The following is a 19662-nucleotide window of genomic DNA, read 5'->3' as shown; positions in this document are numbered from 1 at the left end:
TCACAGTACCTTACCGTATCCGCCTTGTGTATCCCTGCACAATTTGAGGAAGAAGTACACGTCTTCGGTACGGCTCGTCACTACACGTGGTTCCGTCTGTACACGAAGCTGAACACGGACACAATGAAGCTCCACCAGCGCGCGTTAACAGTTATGCCACCCCCGCAGTCAACCCCTACCTACCAAGCTACACTCACAAGCCCGCCACTTTCTACCCTCGGTCATTTCCCCCGCGCCATTCTTCTGCAATACGTTATGGCAGTTCCCTTAAACATAAATAGATTCATTTTCCCTTCTACCCCCAACTCGCCTCGGTAGCCGAGAGGTCTAAAGCGTGACCAAAAGCGTGCGTTTAGCGTTTAGTTACGAACTTACTTGGATCGAATCTTACCCACTGCGAAGTCACAAGAAAAAAAAAGAGAGAAACATGAAGCAAGGGACAGAGAATGAGAGGCTGGAGAGAGAGAAAGAGAGAGAGAGAGGGAGAGGGGGGGCAGGATGAAGTTCCTCTTTTGGTTCTTAGATGTCGCATTTATTCTTTTTGTTTCACTTTCCCACATTAGATGTCACCCCACCCTAAACCCCTATTTCCACACTCTTTCCCGCTAGAGTGTGTGGTGAGCTTGTAGGGGAAACAGTGACTGTATGTATACAGTGTGGCCATTGGAGTTGGACACGCCCACCCGCCGCCATTAAGATTCCAAACACACTGAAGGCTCTTATGGAGCTAATAAGAAAATCGTAACCTAATACTCATGTACTCACAATTATTGACACGAAACGTCTTTAAATAAGATCTGAGGTATGTAAAAACAAAAATACTATCTGTCTTACCTGCTTCCTGTATGTTGTCGTGGAATGATATAGGTCTAAACTGCAAAGTAAGGTTAGGTTAACTGCTATGGGATATCAGATGTTTTATTATATTTATTGCATCAAAACTACATCTTGTAGGATGTATATATTCCCAAGCTAAGATCACTGTTGAACAATAATACCATATAATCACAGTAAAAAAATTCTACATAACATTTTAAAGTCATCAATCTCTATTACATACAAATGAATAACCAGGTCAGCAGAATAGCTAGGTAGGCCTAAAAACAAACTCATAAATTTGCAGAAACTAAACAATAATATTCTAAATGCTGTATATCTGCATAGCAACAGACATATTACCATTACTCTCTTTTCTACTTAAGCATTTAATTTTTCTTTTATCGTAATATAATGCCAGTAAGTTCTTTAATATTATCACGTGAGACTCTCACGGTGAGAGGGCATAACAGTGAAAAAAGTGCTGTGATCGCATTGTGACACTAATTATTATTGAAAAACTGACCTTTTTCTGTTGGCAGACCGTTGATTAAATTTGAACTAATTGTTGCCAATGTTATTCATATCCTTTTCATTGTGCGTTTAAGTTTATGTACTCTTTTAAAGAGTTATGAATAAAATTTAAAAAACATAAAAAAATTAACAGTGATAGCTTAAAAACCGCCACCTCAAATCTGCCGTCCTAGGCAGCTGTCTAGTCTGCCTAGGCCTAAATTCGCCCCTGACCTAACTGTCACATATTTGTACGTGCAAAGCATACCAAAAGTCGCGAGTAATTGGATGACACGTCCTTCACAATAGATAAAAATTTTAAGCCATAAATCACTAGGGTCTGTTAAACACAAATGAACAACTAGGTCAACAGAATGGTTATGTGGGTCTAAACAAACAATTTTCAGGAATTGAACAATATTCCAAATGCTGTGCATAGCAACAACTTACTACTCTCTCTTCTGCTTAGGCGTACGCATACCAGCTATTTTAAGCCTAAGACTAAAAACCTAGGGACAATTTATTGTCATATTATTATGACAGGGAGAAAACGAATTGTTTTAACATTCTGCATCTTATGTAGGAAAAATGTTTTCAAGTCAATGTTAAGATATTTTACAATAGCTCAATATTTACTAAAAGTCTGCTCTGATATACAGAAAATTTTGAGTTAAATGATTACAATAAATAAAAAAAACAAGCAGTTCTCTCTGAAGCACTTAAATACCGGTAGGTACTTGTAAATTCAACATTATCAGTACCGTAATGAATGATATTTGAGACAACAATGTCTAAACACACTACACAAGTTTTTATAGTCTTCATAATACCAGAGATTATAATATATCCACAAATATTATATAATGAACTCAATTCACTGTAACTCAGTTTGAAGGCCCGCGGTCTCTTTCAATATCTCAATTGCTCATCACGCACAGTATTACCCTTCTCTTGTAAAAAATCTCGGAAACCACTTAAAATCCTCTGTCATCCTCATCATAACTACCCTGTGACACATCATTAAGAAACTGTGATAACACATATTATTAGCCTTATTAAAGTATTCTCAAACTGGGACGTATTAGGAGTAACCTGTTTTGATTTCACTACCGGCACACTAAACAAATTTTCCAATCTTGTGTGAAACGTGATGTCAGTATCCTCCATCCTCTCGGGTTTTTCCCCCATATGGATTCTTCAAAATGTAGCTACCTCACAAAGGACAGAGCTCTCTGTAGGAATCCATCCCTCATTGTGGCTTTAGAAGTGCAGGTCTTCCTACTTCCAGGATCCTTAGTGAACTTTATCATTACAAATCCCTTCTCGGGTCGATTTGCACATCCATAGGCGCACATCCAACTATATCTGTAATAAAAACCGCATGTGAAATAATTAATATATTTTTATACAAATTTTGGAGCAGGTATAGAATATAGTAGTTCCACAACAGACAGAAAATACGTTCAAATATAAGCTAAAATATTATTTTATTAGTGAAATATGGCTCGTCTATTGTGTTTTACTGAAGAACATCTTAAATAAATATTTACAGGTACAGATTAAATAAATTGCGACATATAGGCCTACTTATAATTTAATAGTAATAGAGAGTTTTCATTGTAGGAATTGTATAAAGTTCGTTAATGCTTACAGCATTAAACAATTTCTGATGTATTTAATAAAGCTTAAATGTACTGAATAGTAGCCAACTTATATTTCTTTCACGATTTTCTGTTTCATAACTTGTTTTTACTATGGATGAAAATGGTAATAAACACTGTAAATAATAGAGTAAATGTCAGTCTAATATAATTTCTGATTTTTATCCGGACGACTGCTTACATGTTTAATTACTTAAAGGAAATAATAAAATCCGTTATCATGCTAACAACTGATGTAAGTTTTCATCTTTTGCATTGTAGCACAAATATTACGTGGATTACGGTAAGAATACTTTGGCCTATATCTATATGTTAAAGAAATGTAATTATTATCTTACCTTGAAGGTATATCCATAAAATCTGCTGTAAATCAGACGTAATTCTTTATTTTTTCACGTCTTGAAGATGAATAACACGGGTTCCAACTATTTGTCTGGAATCTTAATGGCGGCATTGTACCACGTGACCGTAACATCCAATCAGAAACGACACGTCCAATGGCCACACTGCATTCATACAGTCACTGTAGTAGGGGAAAAGTGGAAAGGGGTCGTGGGCGGAGCTTAGCGTTCGCCGTATTACGTTTTGGTACTGTCAGCAGACTAGCAGATAAAGCAGAAGCCAGGAACCACGGGGATCAGGAACAGAGATTATCACTGCAGTAGAAGTATGAAAAAGAGTAATCTCCCAGTCACCTGGGTAAAATAATAATAATAATAATAATAATAATAATAATAATAATAATAATAATAATAATAATAATAATCGATACTCTGTGTCTGTAACAGACCAGAGACGAGACAAATGTCTTTACGAAATACGTAGTCTATTAAACAATAATTTACGGTACCGATCCGATAGTCTATTGTTTTAGATGAGTACCGGGTGAACATATAATCGTGCATGCATTAAAAGCATTAAAATCTTCGTATTTTTTTAATTACTGCATAATTCGGGGAAAAAATTATTTGCGTTTCTATAAAGTCTGAGTGCGGCCCGAACCCGACAGGTATGAATTTCAACCCGCGCCCAGTCGATCGGGGCAGGGCCTAGACCCGAGCTCTGCAGACCTATAGTGCTAGTGAGCTGGTCTCCACCAAGAAGGATCAGGTTCGATACCCCGCTTGGTCATGATGGAATTTGTGTTAGACAAAGTAGACGTTGCAGAGCCATTTTCTCGGGGTATTTCCACTTCCCTCTATCATTCCATCATCATTCTACATTTTTCCCTCATTTCATCCGTCATCTGCAATGGTCAACAACAGGCTGAGATAAAATCCTGAAGAGTACATGTTTCATATGGGAAAGACATGGGAATCCGGGCCCTGGAGCCTATCAGGTAATCATCTGGGGATGGGACCTCGCTTGGGCAGGGCTGTGGATAGATGTCCATATATGTTCAATAACCAACTCGTACCAGGTAACCCCTAGCGTAAGCAACCCGCAGCGCATATTCTTTAAGGTCGTTTTTCCTAAGTTATTGACCTTAGCAGAGCATGCTTGACGTGCAGTATCTCCTGGTTCTATAGGCGTTTGGACACCCATGGGATAGCCCACGTTTGTCAGTATCGGATTCATTAATGCCACGCAGACCACCGTCGGACTTGAACACTCATAGCATATACAGTATAGGGCGCACACTGTCCTCAAAAAGCCAAGCCAAGGCACCCTCGCACATCGTAACACCCCCTAATTTCGTATCCCGCCCTTACTTTCCGTAATTTACAGGAAACACGTTTAGAAATTGTGCCGCGCATATATCTTACGAAAATTAACGGTGACAGCCTAAGAATGAAACTACATAAATTTTTCGTACATCCCTCGAAACAGAACTCTTTGTGTACATAAGTAAAGTCCATTAAGCTCTACATTCCTTAATTAATTCATTCATAGTTTTCTCCCCAAGAGCAGGTCTTTCACTGCAAACACAACATTCTCCAATATATTTTTTTTATTATTTTCTGCCTTCATCTTTATTTCCGCATACGATCCGTATATCTTAATGTCGTCTATGATAAAATAAATATGGTCACCCGGAATTATTTGGTGCCATATTTTTGTATAGTAGAATTTGTACTATCGTAAAATAAGTAACATTTTGAAGAATCGTAACTTTTATAGGCCTACACTTTTCAGTTAGGTTGGACATTTGACAATGAGATTAAATGATGTAAGACATAAATGACTTTTGTGTTATTCTTTATCTCTGGCATAATGTTACACCTTTGTGGTGTGACTCTATCTCATGCATAAACTCAAATGAAAAGAAAAAGAATAAAATTCCTCTCCTCGGGGATGCGTTGTGCCACATACAGTCCTTATATTGTTATGTAGTGCTGTTTTATTAAATAGTAGGAAATTTAAGTAGCTAACATTCATGATTAATAATGATGATATTACTGATGATGATGATAATAATAATAATAATAATAATAATAATAATAATAATAAATAAAAAAAGTTCATAAGAGGTATTATAGGCCTACAAAAACTTCTCTTGGATCCCAAACCAGTCATCGGCAGAATTGTACTCACGATGACATCAGGCAATGCAACCAGCAATACACATGACGCCGCATGGTTGTGGGTAGGGTTGAGGGCACGCTCAGACATCAGTGGCGTGCAGCCATCACAAAGTTCATATTTAGGCCTACTGTACCATAACTTTCAAGGTGCCATAGAATTATAAGTTTATGTCACAAGTAGCCAATCTCAAGATAGCGAATAAGCTTTCATTTTTCACCGCTTTGTTTTGATTTTGCAAGTTTCAATTTTGAAAAAAAAAAAAAAAAGGTCGCAACTGTAAATGTAACCAGACATAGCTGCTATATTAGCGGCAAACAACCTAAGGGAAGCATATTTTTCTGTAGACAGAATTTTAAAGAAACTTCAACCACACATGTCTTTGCACCGTGTTTGTAAATATGTATCACTCTGTAAATCAATTACTATTTGCTGCATTTCTGGCTTAACCTTGTTTATGTCTATGATCAAAGAATTCGCAAAATGTAAGAAATCATTTACAATATTTTTAAAATCACCTAATCTCTGCTGTTGAAATTCTGTTTTTAGATTTAGATGAGATTTTAGAAGAGATTGTAAGTATGGGAAATGATGGAACTGTTTTTCCCGCATATTTGATTTGCAGATATCTATCATTGTAATGAATGGTCGCACCATATCGTACATATCTACTACGTTTTGCTATTGCTTTTCGTACTGCAATTTGGATTTAAAATGTTCATAAATACTTGTGATGCTCTTTATGGCTACATTTAATATTGTGTTGATAAATGCCCTTTAAAACTTTTGAGCAAAATAAAGATATGCTATTGTTTCCATAAGCACAAGAAAAATACGTCTCCTCCCATTCTTCTTTAAATACACGTTTCCTACCTTTGGACAGAGCCATGCTTAACTAGTTATATATTACGCCACTGGTAGCTGCTTGTACAATGTAGGGGCCTGCAAAGGGTTGATTGGGAGGGAGGATGCCTGCCCCTGCAACGTCACTTAGTAACAGGCATCGCGATGACATTTCTGCCGACGGCTGTCCCTAATTCTTGTACAGCCTATCGATTTCTCATTGTGACCCCACAAATAACAGTGAAGACGCTTTTCTACTCGCAGATTTTCTGTTTGTATAATCTATATATTTTCTGCTTCCAAGCATTCTTTTATATGTCCTAGAAAAAGTTTGTTATGTAGGTTATGTGAAAAAAACACAAAGGCACGAAGTTTTCCACACCTACACTTCAGGAAAAAAAAAAGTGAAAGGCTGTGTCAGAAAGAAATACTACACCATTGTAAAAACGAACTAAATAAGGGTTTATAGTTTCACTCGCATATTAATTGTACGAACTTAATAGATAATTATACAAACCTACTTTTTGGCATATAAAACAAACTTTCGTCAACAACACTGTAATTTTCAACGCACTTAGACAAGGAATTTAATTATTGTTTGTCGTAACGTCGAGTTTATCCCAAAACCTCGTAACTCCAGAAAACAACATTTTTCAGTAAGAACAAAAATATTAATGGAGTGCAAGAGGTACTTTCACAAAATATAACTATCTAAACCTCGTATTGACCATTTACCAGATTTTGTGTTAACAGAATAAATCACAAAAACATATTTAAACATTAACTATACGAGGTTTTGTATTTAAAAATTTAACAGGTGTGCTATCATTCCGATGTATGTTTTTTATAGATATATATATTTTGAAATTTGCGAAATGTACTACCCGTTATTCTGTAAGCGTTCAAGAACCATTGGCGAAAGATATTTTGCAACCGTTAGGCCTAAGCCCGACACTTAGATTTCAGCGGTCATTGGATTTGCGAGGTTTTGGAATAACAGCGATGATATGAATAATTCATCGAGTATACAGCATGTTAACCAGTAAGTGGGAAACGTTTGGAGAATGGGTAGAGGACCTAAAAACATACAAAAAGATTAATGTAAATATACTTTTTTACATTTTTATTTCATTGAGTCATGTTTATTAAATCAGCACTCATTATTACCACCTGGCAACTGAAAACAAGTTCTAGTGGAATCATGTGTGGTTCATGTATGGCGTGATATCGCCTATTTTTCTCTTGCTGCTAGAATGGTTTTAAGTCAGCTATTCCACAATAAACCGATAGATAGGTCGTGGGGAACCAATATCTGGCCCGCTCGTTCTCCTGACTTCAATCCATTGGATTGTTACATGTGGCGACATTGAAAAGCAATTGTGTACCCAAGACATATTGAGAACATTGAACTTCTTCGCCAGCGTGTTGAAGAAGAATGTCAGCAAATACAACAGACACCTGGAATATATAAAAGGGTTAGATCAGCGGTCGTCAGCACAGAGCTCCCTAGGACTAGCGTCTCTTACCCGCAGAGAACACAGTGCACCATGGTGCACTCGTAGCTGCTAGCGGGTATGCTCTCTACCTCTTCCTGCTGCACGACGGGGCACACGGGACGGCTCCGCTTGTCCTTTGCACATTTCAGCGAGTGCTGACGACCACTGGGTTAGACGGTCCATGATGCTGTGCTTAGAAGCCTGTATCAGAAGTTGCGGTGGCCATTTTGAGCACTATTCGTAAAATGATGCATGAACTTTGTAAACAAAGGTATAAAAATAAAGTTGCAATAAGGAAACATGTATTAACTAAAAAGTAGGTCTACTTGTATTTAAAAAAAGTGAAATTTACTATATATTTACATGAACTTTTTCGCTTGCTTTTAGGTTCTCTATCGATTCCCTTAAGGTTTATTACTTAATCCTTAACCCTATATCTTATTATTTACTTTTCTTAGAATAAGTTAGTCTACAGGGTTTTACTTCTAACTACTAGATGCCAATTTAACGAAGTGATCGCCAACATCGATTCAAACGTTACAGCGACCCAACATATTCTGCGCAAATATTCTTAGGACCGTACTTCAGAACGTCACTTCAACAATTTCACTTCGTCTTCACTTCAAGTCAGAAGTTCAGACATAGGTCTATGAAGTGAAGTGTGTCGGATCCGTATTCAGAGGCAATAGGCCTACTTATCTTTCCCTTAATAAAGTCAAATGTAGGTAAAAAGCCAGTGAGCTCGATGTTCGACTTCAACATACGTATAATGACGTAGGTTGTAGTGCTTCCAGCCCACAGATGCTTCAGTGGAAAGTGCGGACATCATTCATTCATTTATTGTTGGCTACATTTCGTTTCAAAGGTATTTTCAAAAACATATATCGAAATGGAAGGAACCGTAGATGAAAGTGTAGGCCTACATAAAAGAACTTCCTTATAAATATAAATACGTGATGAAAAATAATAAATCATACGTCGTTTAGATTTCGACAAAGAAGAAAAGAAAACACGAAATATAGAGCACAAAAATATAATTAATACTGATAACATTAATTACATGAAGATTGAACTAAAATCTTAGTATTATGTCGATTAAAGTGGGTTAATGTAAAATTATAAGTAAATTTTAATGTAATATGAAAGAAAATAGCATAGTCTATAGTAGATTTTTTTTCCGAACTCCATTGTGTTATAGGCCTATAATAGTACATTATGCAACAAGCCTATAATGATAGTAATTAAGAATCGAGTATGGATATTTATGAAACGAGCGCAAGCGAGTTTCATCATTTTCATACGAGCTTCTTAATTACCATTATAGGCGAGTTTCATACGACTTTTTATGCTCGACCATATTTCTAACTTGAAATTACCGGTATTCAGATGTATACATTTTCTTTGTATCTGACAAGATCGGAAGTGACCTTGTTCTAGGACGTGAATCGTGAGATGTGCGCAGACGCGAAAGTATTGATTTTTTTCCGAGGAACAATAATGTCATTGACCTTGACGTAGTCCCGTTAAACTTGATAATATTATAATATTATAATCTTGATTATTGAATTCGACATTGAAAAACGAGATGACAAATTGAATTTATTTGAATATTATTTACAATTAACGCTAATTATTATAGTAACAGAACATAACCTTCTGCGACAGTATTCGATTTCCAGCCTCCGTGACTTTTCGCTAATTCTCTTTCGATTGCATATCCGAGAATAATCGATACTTGCGGTTTTATAACGGTACAAAGCTGACTTGTCATTGGCTGAACAGTTGTAACCTGAGTCGTCATTGGCTGAAAGACCTGACCTTTAATGAGTAGGTGTACTTTAATGACATGCATTAAAGGTCTGCTACCAGGTGTATAATTACTACATTTCGGCATGGTCGAGCATAAACATTATTTTATGAGTTAACCAATGTTAAAAAATCAAATCTTCCTTCTTAATTTTCCAGATGACGTCGATGATAACAATATGGTAATAATGAACAACGGAGAAGAGTTCGGGAGAGAAGATGAAATCAGATGATAGACTACATTAAGATATGTGGATCATTTGCGAGACTAAGAGGAAGGCAGAAAATAGGAAAGATTGGAGAATGCTGGGTTTGCAGTGAAAGACCTGTCCATGGGCAGAACACGTATGTATGTATGTATGTATGTATGTATGTATGTATGTATGTATGTATGTATGTAATGAAAATTTTAAAGTATACTTTATAGCTACATAACGTCGGAAAAAACTAGTAAAACTGGAAATAATTTTGAGATTGCGATTACATAGATATAAATTGAGGGTAAAGAAGAAAATAATATGATACAGAACACATAATCAATTAATTCTTGGAAACTGCCATATTTTAAATCCATTTCAGCCCTGAAACTTAATTTTACCGTAGTAAACAAATGTCTCCTTAATAATTGTTGTTAAGACAAGTAAAATTATAGCACTAAGTGCGGTATAAGGCAGTGTTGTCAGCATTCGCTGAAATGGGTAACAGATAACCAATGCCTCGTAATATGTCCCGTCGTGCAGCAAGAAGACAGAGAGAGAGAGAGAGAGAGCATACCCGCCAGCAGCCACGGATGCACCATAGTGCAGTCTCTTATCCGCGGTTAAGAGACGCTAGCCCGAGGGTGCAATGTGCTGATGACCGCTAGTATCTTGAATCTTCCTAGCTTCTGGCTAAGTTGCGACTGAAGTGTAAGTTAAGTCGTGACTCTGGATACAAATTCTGAGTTTTCTGCCTACTAAATTTAGATCTAAGTGAAAGTCAAGTTGAAGTGACGTTCCTGAATACGACTCGTAGCCTTTAATAAAATGTAGCTATCATCCTAGTACTGTACTATATTTTCACTAAGATTTCGGAAAACAGCGACTGCTGCACTGCTGAACTTCTGTAGTTAACAGTGGCTGACCGAGAATCCCTTATCTCAAAATCGTTTAGATTTTTTCCATCATCTGCATAATTTTGGCACTAGTGATCTGATACTACATCCATATCCAATTATTCTGTTATTTATCTATTTGTCTTAAGTCTTGTATGTCAAATGTGACGTTTTGATTTGGATGTAAATTTGTATTATAATGTTTCCTACTGTTTAAGAGATCAATTAATAGGCCCTACAACTCATCTCTTGCAGGAATGTTGAATCAGATTAGCTCAAGTAACTCTGACTATCATGATTATCAGCATGGTCTGTATCATAATTTCCCATGTCAGCCTGAAACAAAATATTGTTCACTGCATGCTCAACAATGTTTGCAGTTCTGGTGTTGTAAGTTCGTAATTTATTTGCTACATGTAAACCATAAACGGTGAAACGATCTGGAGGTGAAGTCACTTGCGTTTGAGACACAATGTAGTGGTCATGGACATCTCTTAGCGTGAACACATCTCCAATCCGAGGATCTTGGTAAGAATTTTCTTTTTTAATTTTCTTTGCCTTGTAATAAGAGGAACTATAGGCAGCATTTTCTGCTGCTATTCTATCTTTGGGCGTGTCGCTATGTTCAGCCTCATCAGCCGTCGCACTTGTTTCATCATTTCCTTCAGAATCATCAAGCTTTTCGATTGTGGTGACTGATTCATCCAGCGATAAAGCTTCACATCCGTTTAAGTCCAAACGATTCTGAAAATAATTGTTATTTCCAGTAAGAAGAAGTATACAATTTTAAAGTTTTGTAAAGTGCTGATAGTCTCAGTGAATTTTCATAACCATGCTGCTAGATATTTTGAGAAAATGAGTAAATAAATAAACATCATTAAAAAATAAAGAGACAGAAAGTATATGGGCACATAACTCAAAATTTCTCTTGAATTCCAAACAAGAAACTGGAAATGGATAAAATTGATCATACCCTGAAAAAGTTCAGTGCTACAGAAAAACAGGCAATATTCTAGAATCCTGAGAAACAGATGAACATGTCAGGATACACATCATATAAATACAGTCAACTTCGGTTATAGTGAATCTCTGCCGACCAGCATATTTCATTCACTATATCCGAGGATCACTAAAACCGAAGTGTGTGTTTTTATACTACTGACGTTGCTATAGGCCTACATGCAATATTAATATCCACTTGGGACAGACCACGTTCAATATCAGTAATAATGTTCACTTTATCTTCCGACTTAAACACTTTATGCTTCGACATTCAGATGTTCACAGTTCGAAACTTGAATCTAATCTGACCATGTAGGTAGTAGGCACTGACCGATATCGCACCTCTTTCCACTAGAGGTACGCTACTGTGTACTCGGCCTCGGAATTTCCCCGGTTTCACTTTTACAAAGATGCGGGAGTGAGAGTTGAGGACCATTATATTGTAGACTAATCCTTCTTGTATTTACCCTTTGGTCATCACTCTACTCCCTTTTACAAAAGAAAACACTTTCTTTTCCTATTCTTCGAATAACCTCTTTTAAAGAAGTCAGAACTAATTCTTCCTTTCTCCCTCACTGCGTGCACTATTCTCTTTAACATGTTTCAAGTTGTCCAGGAAGCTGAACAAATCTTTTGTCTTTCAATGCATATAACGAGTAGATGATTTGAGATTTTGTTCTGAACATATTCTTTGAAGTTTATAGCAGGAAGGGTTTCCTAAATTACCATTTGGTCATTTTAAAATTACATTTTCTTGGGGAAGTTCTAGTTTTAGGTTCACTATAATCGAAGTGAGGGTTCACTATAAACGGAAATATTAATGTAGTTTATAATGTATACGGGTCGAGACCATCGATTTAGGTTCACTATAGCCGAATGTTCACTATAACCGAGTTCACTATATCCAGAGCTGACTGTAAATAAAAAGAAAAAGATTTGAAGATAAATTAAGATTACGATCTATATGGTGAGAAGCAGATCTTTATGAATGGCAGACATTACGAGAAACGTTCCCAGGTACGATTGAAGAATGGTATGGCCCCCCAACCAACGAAACTAATAATTCGGCCTCTTGAAAAAAATAGTAATAGCAGTAATAATAATAATAATAATAATAATAATAATAGCAACTACAATAATAACTCCCCTTTTTGATTCTGAACACAGAGACGAACTTCACTTATAGTCACATATTTATTAACATCTTTCTCTTAAAACTAATCTCTAGAAAATAACTTTTCGGTACATAGGAGGAAAAATCGTACATTGTGTCTTCAAAATTAATCTCTGTCAAAATTTCATCAATCTTAAATGATGTAAGCCTAGTTGTGCCATACGATTTCTTAATTAATCTTTTATTAATTATTTTAGCTTTGAAAAAGAACGCTCTTCAGAAGCACTGGTAAGAAACAACGTCAGAAAAATTCTCATAGTAATTTCTGTATTGTGGAATATTGATAAATTAATTCTCATTTTCCATGTAACTGTAAAGTTTATGCATATTATTGCAAAGATTTCATATTCATGAAGACATGCAACTAAGTGATGACATTCAGATATCAGCTCTGCAGAAATAAGATCTCTGTTATATAAACTTGCAAGGTTTTCATAATACAGGGCAATTACAAATGATTCATCAGGTTTTAAGCGACTGCATAAATAAAAATATAACACTTAGAATAATGTATTATACAACAAAATAAACAGAAACTGTCCAAGTTTCGGGCACACCTTCACAAGTGTTCGATGTGACTTCCACTCGTTACACGACACACATCGATATGATATTGAAGTTCGTCCCATACGCGCGTAGCATATCCCTAGTAATGATCATAAATGCATCTGTAATGCGATCCTTGAACTCAACGAAAGTTGCTGGTAGTAGTGGCACATACACTATGTCTTTTACACACCCTCAGAGAAAAAAATCATAGACCGTTAGGTCGGGGGATCTAGGAGGCCACTGTAACAACGCTAGGTCATCTTCAGCACATCGCCCAATCCAGGCTCCGCCAAGTCGAGTCAAGATCGCGAGAGGGCGTACAGGGCTGCTTACGGCTTCCACTGCGGGCAGTACAGTTGTACACTGCAGTCTGTCAGTGGTGGAACCTATCCAGGTCGCTTGGGGACACCGGTGCACTGCATTTTGCACCAGGAATATTTATGTGCTAAAAACATGAACCTTAGCAATGTAATGGATGTTGTTATAAGAAACAATTAATTTCATAAGGTCTAAAGGACTCAATCACAGGGACTTCAGGGCACTGTTTGATGGTATTAACAGTATGGGGATTTACTCTACCATACCGAGGTAAGGTGGTTAAGTCGAGGAAAAATTCTGGAACGTTTTCTCGCACTTAGAAATGAAACTGTCTTATTTATGGATGTACATGGGAAACCTGTTAGAAGCCTTGGACATGAAAGAATATATAAGAATAATGCCACAATTGTGCGAAGGTTTCGAACGTAGATTTGAGGATATTAGAGAACTTGAACAACAATTTAAGATATCTGCAATATCTTTTTCAGTGAGTGTCCTGGATATTCCTGCTGAACTACAATTAGAAATATTTGATTTATAAAGCGATATTGAGCTAAAGGATAAGTATCAAAACAAAAAGTATTAACCATTTTTATACTTGTTTTCCACGAGAAAGGTTTCCTAAACAGTACAATCTTGCTGCAAGAACGTTGTGAATGTTCGGGACAACCTACGTATGCGAAACACTGTTTTGTTTAATGAAGTTTACAAAGTCACGTCACAGAAACAACTAAGTGATGAACACTTGAAAGCATGTTTGCAATTGGGTGGTACTAAAACAATAGCTCCGAGAATTAAATAGCTGCTTACTAACAGAAAACTGCAAAAATCGCCCGGATCTCTGATATTTAAGAAAAAGTACTATTATTAGAGAATTGTATTTGAATAACAGCATTTGTACTGTTGTTTTATTTTGTTAATTGAATTGTATAGCAATGAGAAGAAGACAAACAGTATATTAATCTGTATAAAAGTGTATATTTTGTTTTGTTTCATTATTGTGCAAACATGCAAAAATTTGTTTCGTATATAGTTAACTGTACAAAATTGTATAGAGTACTTTTTTTCAGTATAGTGCAATTAACAGTGAAAGCGTGCTTCAATTAAAAGCTGAAATTAATTTATATTCTTATCACAAATTCGGTTCACATACAAGTTCTTAGCTCCGCCACTGTGGAAGCAACTACCCTTGCCCGCAGCCGTACGTCAGGGCTTGAGGGTTTGTACGTACGCACGAGAGTGTAGTCACTTGACGGTCCCTGGCCCAATCCAACGGCGAGGGAATTCTGTGTTCAGGTAGCGACGCGTGCCAATGGGTCAGCGCCCCATCGAGTTGGGATATGAAGTTATTGGAATCCTCAGTCACTTGAGGAAACAACCATTGTTGCAGCATATCGAGGAATGACATACCGGTCACAGTTGTTTCCGTGATTTAGACACTACAGCAAATGCATTCACTTTTGGAGAAACTCGTTCATGTTGCACTGCCAAACGTGGTTTTTCAGTGCCCCAGATGTGTACATTATGGCGATTAACTTTGCCATTCAAGCCTCGTCACTAAACACTAGAAGGTCCTCAAAACCATCTTTCTCCTCCATAGCGGCCTGCATGGAATTACAAAACTCATATCGTTTGACGAGGTTTTCCGGTTTTAGATTTTGCATTAACTGTATGCGGTACGGTTTCATTCGCAATCGAGTTCGTAAAATTTTCATACAGTCGGTTGCGGAATATCAAACTCCCGACTGTCGCGGTATGTTGATTTCTGAGGGCTGAGAATGAAACTCACCGTCACTCGCGCCACTGTTTCATTAGAAACGCTTGGGCGTCCACTGCTTTTACCTTTACTCACAGTATCAGTTGCCTTAAATTGACGATGCCATCGCAGAATGCTTTGGTGACCTGACGGTGTTCCAGGGTATTGTCTCCGGAGCGCACGCTGTACGGTAACAAAGGAAAATTACTTCTCATATTCCAAAACTGCGAACAATTTCTGCTGAATAACAGCTTGTGCTGCCGTCTGTCTACACGCGCCAGAGTTACAATAATGGAAAAGTAAAGGTTTTTTTTTTTTTTTTTTTTTTTTTTTTTTTTTAGATTCATGATTAGCATAAGCATATTGCATCCATAGTTTTCGCAAATATTTTACTTAAAAAATCTGATTAATCATTTGTAATTGCCCTGTACTTATATTTCTGAACTAGGTATCCAACACATGCAGATTAAAAAAACTCTCCAAATGTTCTACATAAGCTTCACTTCGAAGTTCTAAGTTATAAAACAGATTATCTATTATCTGAAAGAATGTCTCTATTCTAAGCCTTTTCTTCTCTTAAGTTTCTCATTATAGTTTTGTGTGACGCTTATGTGTGTCGTGTTACAAATGATTTCGCCTTTGCTTTGGACTCATAATCATCAAAACAACCTCCTTTCCTTAATGAAGGCAATTAAAGACTTCAAAATCTTAACTGTTACAGATAAATTAAATTTTTCACTCTGCAGAAGTTTACTCACTGCATTAAATACAGAGGGTGCCAAAAATGTATACACACTTCAAGCAAAGAAAAAACTATGTTACATAACAAAGCTGAATTCACACAAACAGAAAATGATGAGCACTAACCACAACAGTTGCTCAAAATGTCCACCATGGGCGTCGATACACTTCTGAGTACGTTGAACTACTGTTCGACCAAGTTTGCGAAAGTGTTCTCAGTGATTGCAGCACATGCGTTTCAATTTCTTTCCGAAGTGCTGCCAGTGTAGCTGGTTTACTGCGGTATACAACATTCTTGAGAGTCCCCCATAGGTAAAAGTCCAACGGAGTTAGATCCGAAGAACACGGTGGAAAATCAATCGGACCTCTTCGTCCTATCCAGTGTCCTGGATAATTGTCATCAAGGTACGCACGTACATATCGATGGTAATGTGGTGGTGCAACATCCTGTTCGAAGTAAAATTTCTCATTTCCATAGAGTGTACGAATGGCGGATAAGACGGATGTGCGTAACATGTTCAGGTACACTTGGCCAATTACTGTTCCATAAAAAAAGAATGGTCCAATTAAACTCCTAGATGACAACCCACACCAAACATTAATTCCAGGTAAATTAACAGCCTTTTCCACAAAAACATGTGGAGTGTTTGCACACCAGTAGACACAGTTATGCTGATTAACAGTCCCGTTCAACTTAAATTGTGCCTCACCGGACTAAACAATTTTCCCTACGAAGGCCTCATCCTCTTGCACCATGTTCCGAAACCACTTACAGTACTGCATTCTCCGATCAGGGTCATCTTCATTTAATGCATGCAAAAGTCTTTGGATGAAAACTTTCAACTTTGCTGTTTTAATAATACGACGTACGCTGGTTCTGCTAATCCCAATCTCACGTGCACATTGCTTTGTAGATTTCTGTGGTGAGTGCTCAAAACGTTCCAAAACCATAGCTGAGAACGCGGGGCTTGTTGATGTGCGAGGTCTCCCAGATCTGCCCTTGTAAACACCGCATACAGTACCATGAGTCTCAAATTTGTCACGAATGCGTGCAATTTTAATCGCGTTGGTGATTCTGTTCTGTATTCACGTCTCCATTGCCGTTGAACTTCAACATTCTCGGTTCTCCAATCCACTTCAAAATTGCTTTCCGCTGTTCAAACGATAATCTTGGCTCCGTTGTTATTGTTGTTTTACCTGTCGCGCAGCAACGCTAGCATAACGTATGTGAGTCTCATCTGTTTACAGGACATCATACTACACATTACTGTTGTTTTTCGGTTCAACTTTGAAATATATTAAATAGATATCTCCTCTCAAAGTGTGTATACATTTTTTGGGCACCCTCTGAGAATTTCATTCCGTAGTATTGCCAGAAAAACTGTTTCAAGTTCGTCTAGCACAGATCTGGGCGTTATTAACTCATTTGAGTCACTACAGATCACCCCTGAATTCCCCACTCCATCTTTCCCGGCTGAGAATGTTATGTTTTGATGCGGTACGAGCGGACAGGAAGTCAGTGACGGGCTGATTGTATAAGGCTTTTACGAACTTTCGGCTCTCGCTGGTCGCCTAAAATCCACCATTGATGTACAGAGCCTTACTCTGCGTTTGTTTATAAGACGATGTAAGCGGAAAGGACATGGGAGAGGTTTCCTTCGTCCCTTTAACTTCCCCTCTTATGTCCGGGGATGATCTAGCATATTCACTAATCTTTAAGCCATGAAACGCGTTTCTAATTGATTTGTCACATCATTGATCACAGACTGAAGACTCAATCTGATTTCATTAAGACCCGGAAGTTTAGTCACTTTTACGCATATTAGTGGCATTCAATTTATAGTACGTGTACCCTGGGGGTATGCATTCCACTGACTACGTAAGTAGTCTTGCTGATTTATTGTAGTTTACATATTTTCTTTTACAACATGGACCCTTGTTTTCCTAGCTTCAATAACATTTTACATAATTCATTATTATTATTATTATTATTATTATTATTATTATTATTATTATTATTATTATTATTATTAAAAATATGAAACTTTCTTAAAAATTAAAACTTTAAAAATATTAAAAAGGTAATAAACCTCACTGACTGACGGTACATGTACAACACTGGTGTAGTGTCATCATTAGTGTCTCTCGAACTACAGCGGCTCCAGCTAGTCTTGATTTTCGGCTATTGTATCATCAGTGCTGGGAATGTGCTGGTTATGGTGGTGGGGAGTTGTTTCTATATTGTGCATTATTAAATCAGATAATATATGTATGTTGAATAATTGTAATTGTGTATTAAGTATATGTTGTGGATATGCTATTGTGTGCTTGTAGATTTTGTATTGTTCTAATATATTTAATTGTGGACTTTTTGGTGTGATGTGTAATATTTCCATATCTGATTCTATGTTATTGTAGTTGTAATTGTTGTTAGCAATATGTTCTGCGTAATTTGATGTGATGTATGATTTGGTTATTGCTTTAATGTGCTTATTGTATCTTATTTGGAATGATCTTCCAGTCTGTCCTATGTAGAAATCTGGACAGCTTTTGTATTTTAATTTGTAAACTCTTATTGAATTTATTGTATTTATTTGTTTGTTTAATGTGATTGTTTAGATATTTCTGTAGTGTATTATTTGTTTTATATGCTAACTTGTATTTTACTTTTTTGAATGAAGCTGCGATTTTGTGTGTGTTGGTATTGTGATAAGTTAATGTTATGTATTTATTCTCGTGTGTTGTTTGTGTTGGCTTGTTATGTTTTTGTTTTGCCTTTTTTATTAGAGTGTCTATTATATTAGGGTTGTACCGTTGTATTGTGCTATATATTTTATTATATTTAGTTCTTCAATATAGTTGTCGTTCATTGGTATGTTAATTAATCTGTGTCATTGTACGGAAACCTGCATATTTATGTTGTATGAGATGGTTTTATGAATTGTGTCTGTGGTTGTAGTAGGTTTGATTTCCTGTATATCTTAATTCGTGCTTGTTTGTTTTGGTTATTGCATTAATAACTATTGATAACTATTGTATGTATTACAATAATAATAATATTAATTATTTGGATGCAACATCAATTATAGTCTTGTGTTATATTTTACTTTATATTTATTGCAATTCAGTTTGGAGGTACGCCAGCAAAAAAGATTGAACACCACTGGTGTATAACTAAGGTATTGAATATGTCCACGTTCGTAAGCGAACGATTCTGCTCCATAGGAAGAGCTGTCAGCCCACAACTGTACGTAGAGTAGCGGCGTACTGGTACCTGCAGTTTGAGTGCAGTCGAAGAGATAAGTGCATCTTTTGTTGCGTCATAGTGTGGGTTGAACAAATAATAATTCAAATAATAAAAATAATGAACG

The 19662-nt window shown here is 36.7% G+C and overlaps 1 protein-coding gene across 2 annotated transcripts in view; it reads right to left on the bottom strand.

The window, feature by feature from the left end:
- Positions 1-915: 915 nt before the first annotated feature.
- LOC138694467 (uncharacterized) overlaps positions 916-19662 on the bottom strand; it is a 29340-nt gene continuing 10593 nt past the window's right edge. The window contains exons 3-4 of one of the 2 annotated variants that reach the window (XR_011330942.1): positions 3329-11495; positions 916-2694 (exon numbers count right to left, since the gene is read on the bottom strand). Coding sequence is in view for 1 of the 2 variants with exons in the window: in XM_069818209.1 (XP_069674310.1) it covers positions 11022-11495 (474 nt within the window). In the remaining variant the exon portion in view is untranslated. Of the gene's footprint in view, positions 11496-19662 lie in introns of both variants that reach the window. The other variant, XM_069818209.1, reaches the window with a different exon arrangement.

This window comes from Periplaneta americana, chromosome 2 (genome assembly GCF_040183065.1).
Source record: "Periplaneta americana isolate PAMFEO1 chromosome 2, P.americana_PAMFEO1_priV1, whole genome shotgun sequence".
Lineage (NCBI taxonomy): Eukaryota > Metazoa > Arthropoda > Insecta > Blattodea > Blattidae > Periplaneta > Periplaneta americana.
Note: the sequence above shows the minus strand (reverse complement) of the source record. Positions and strands in the feature narration are given on the sequence as shown.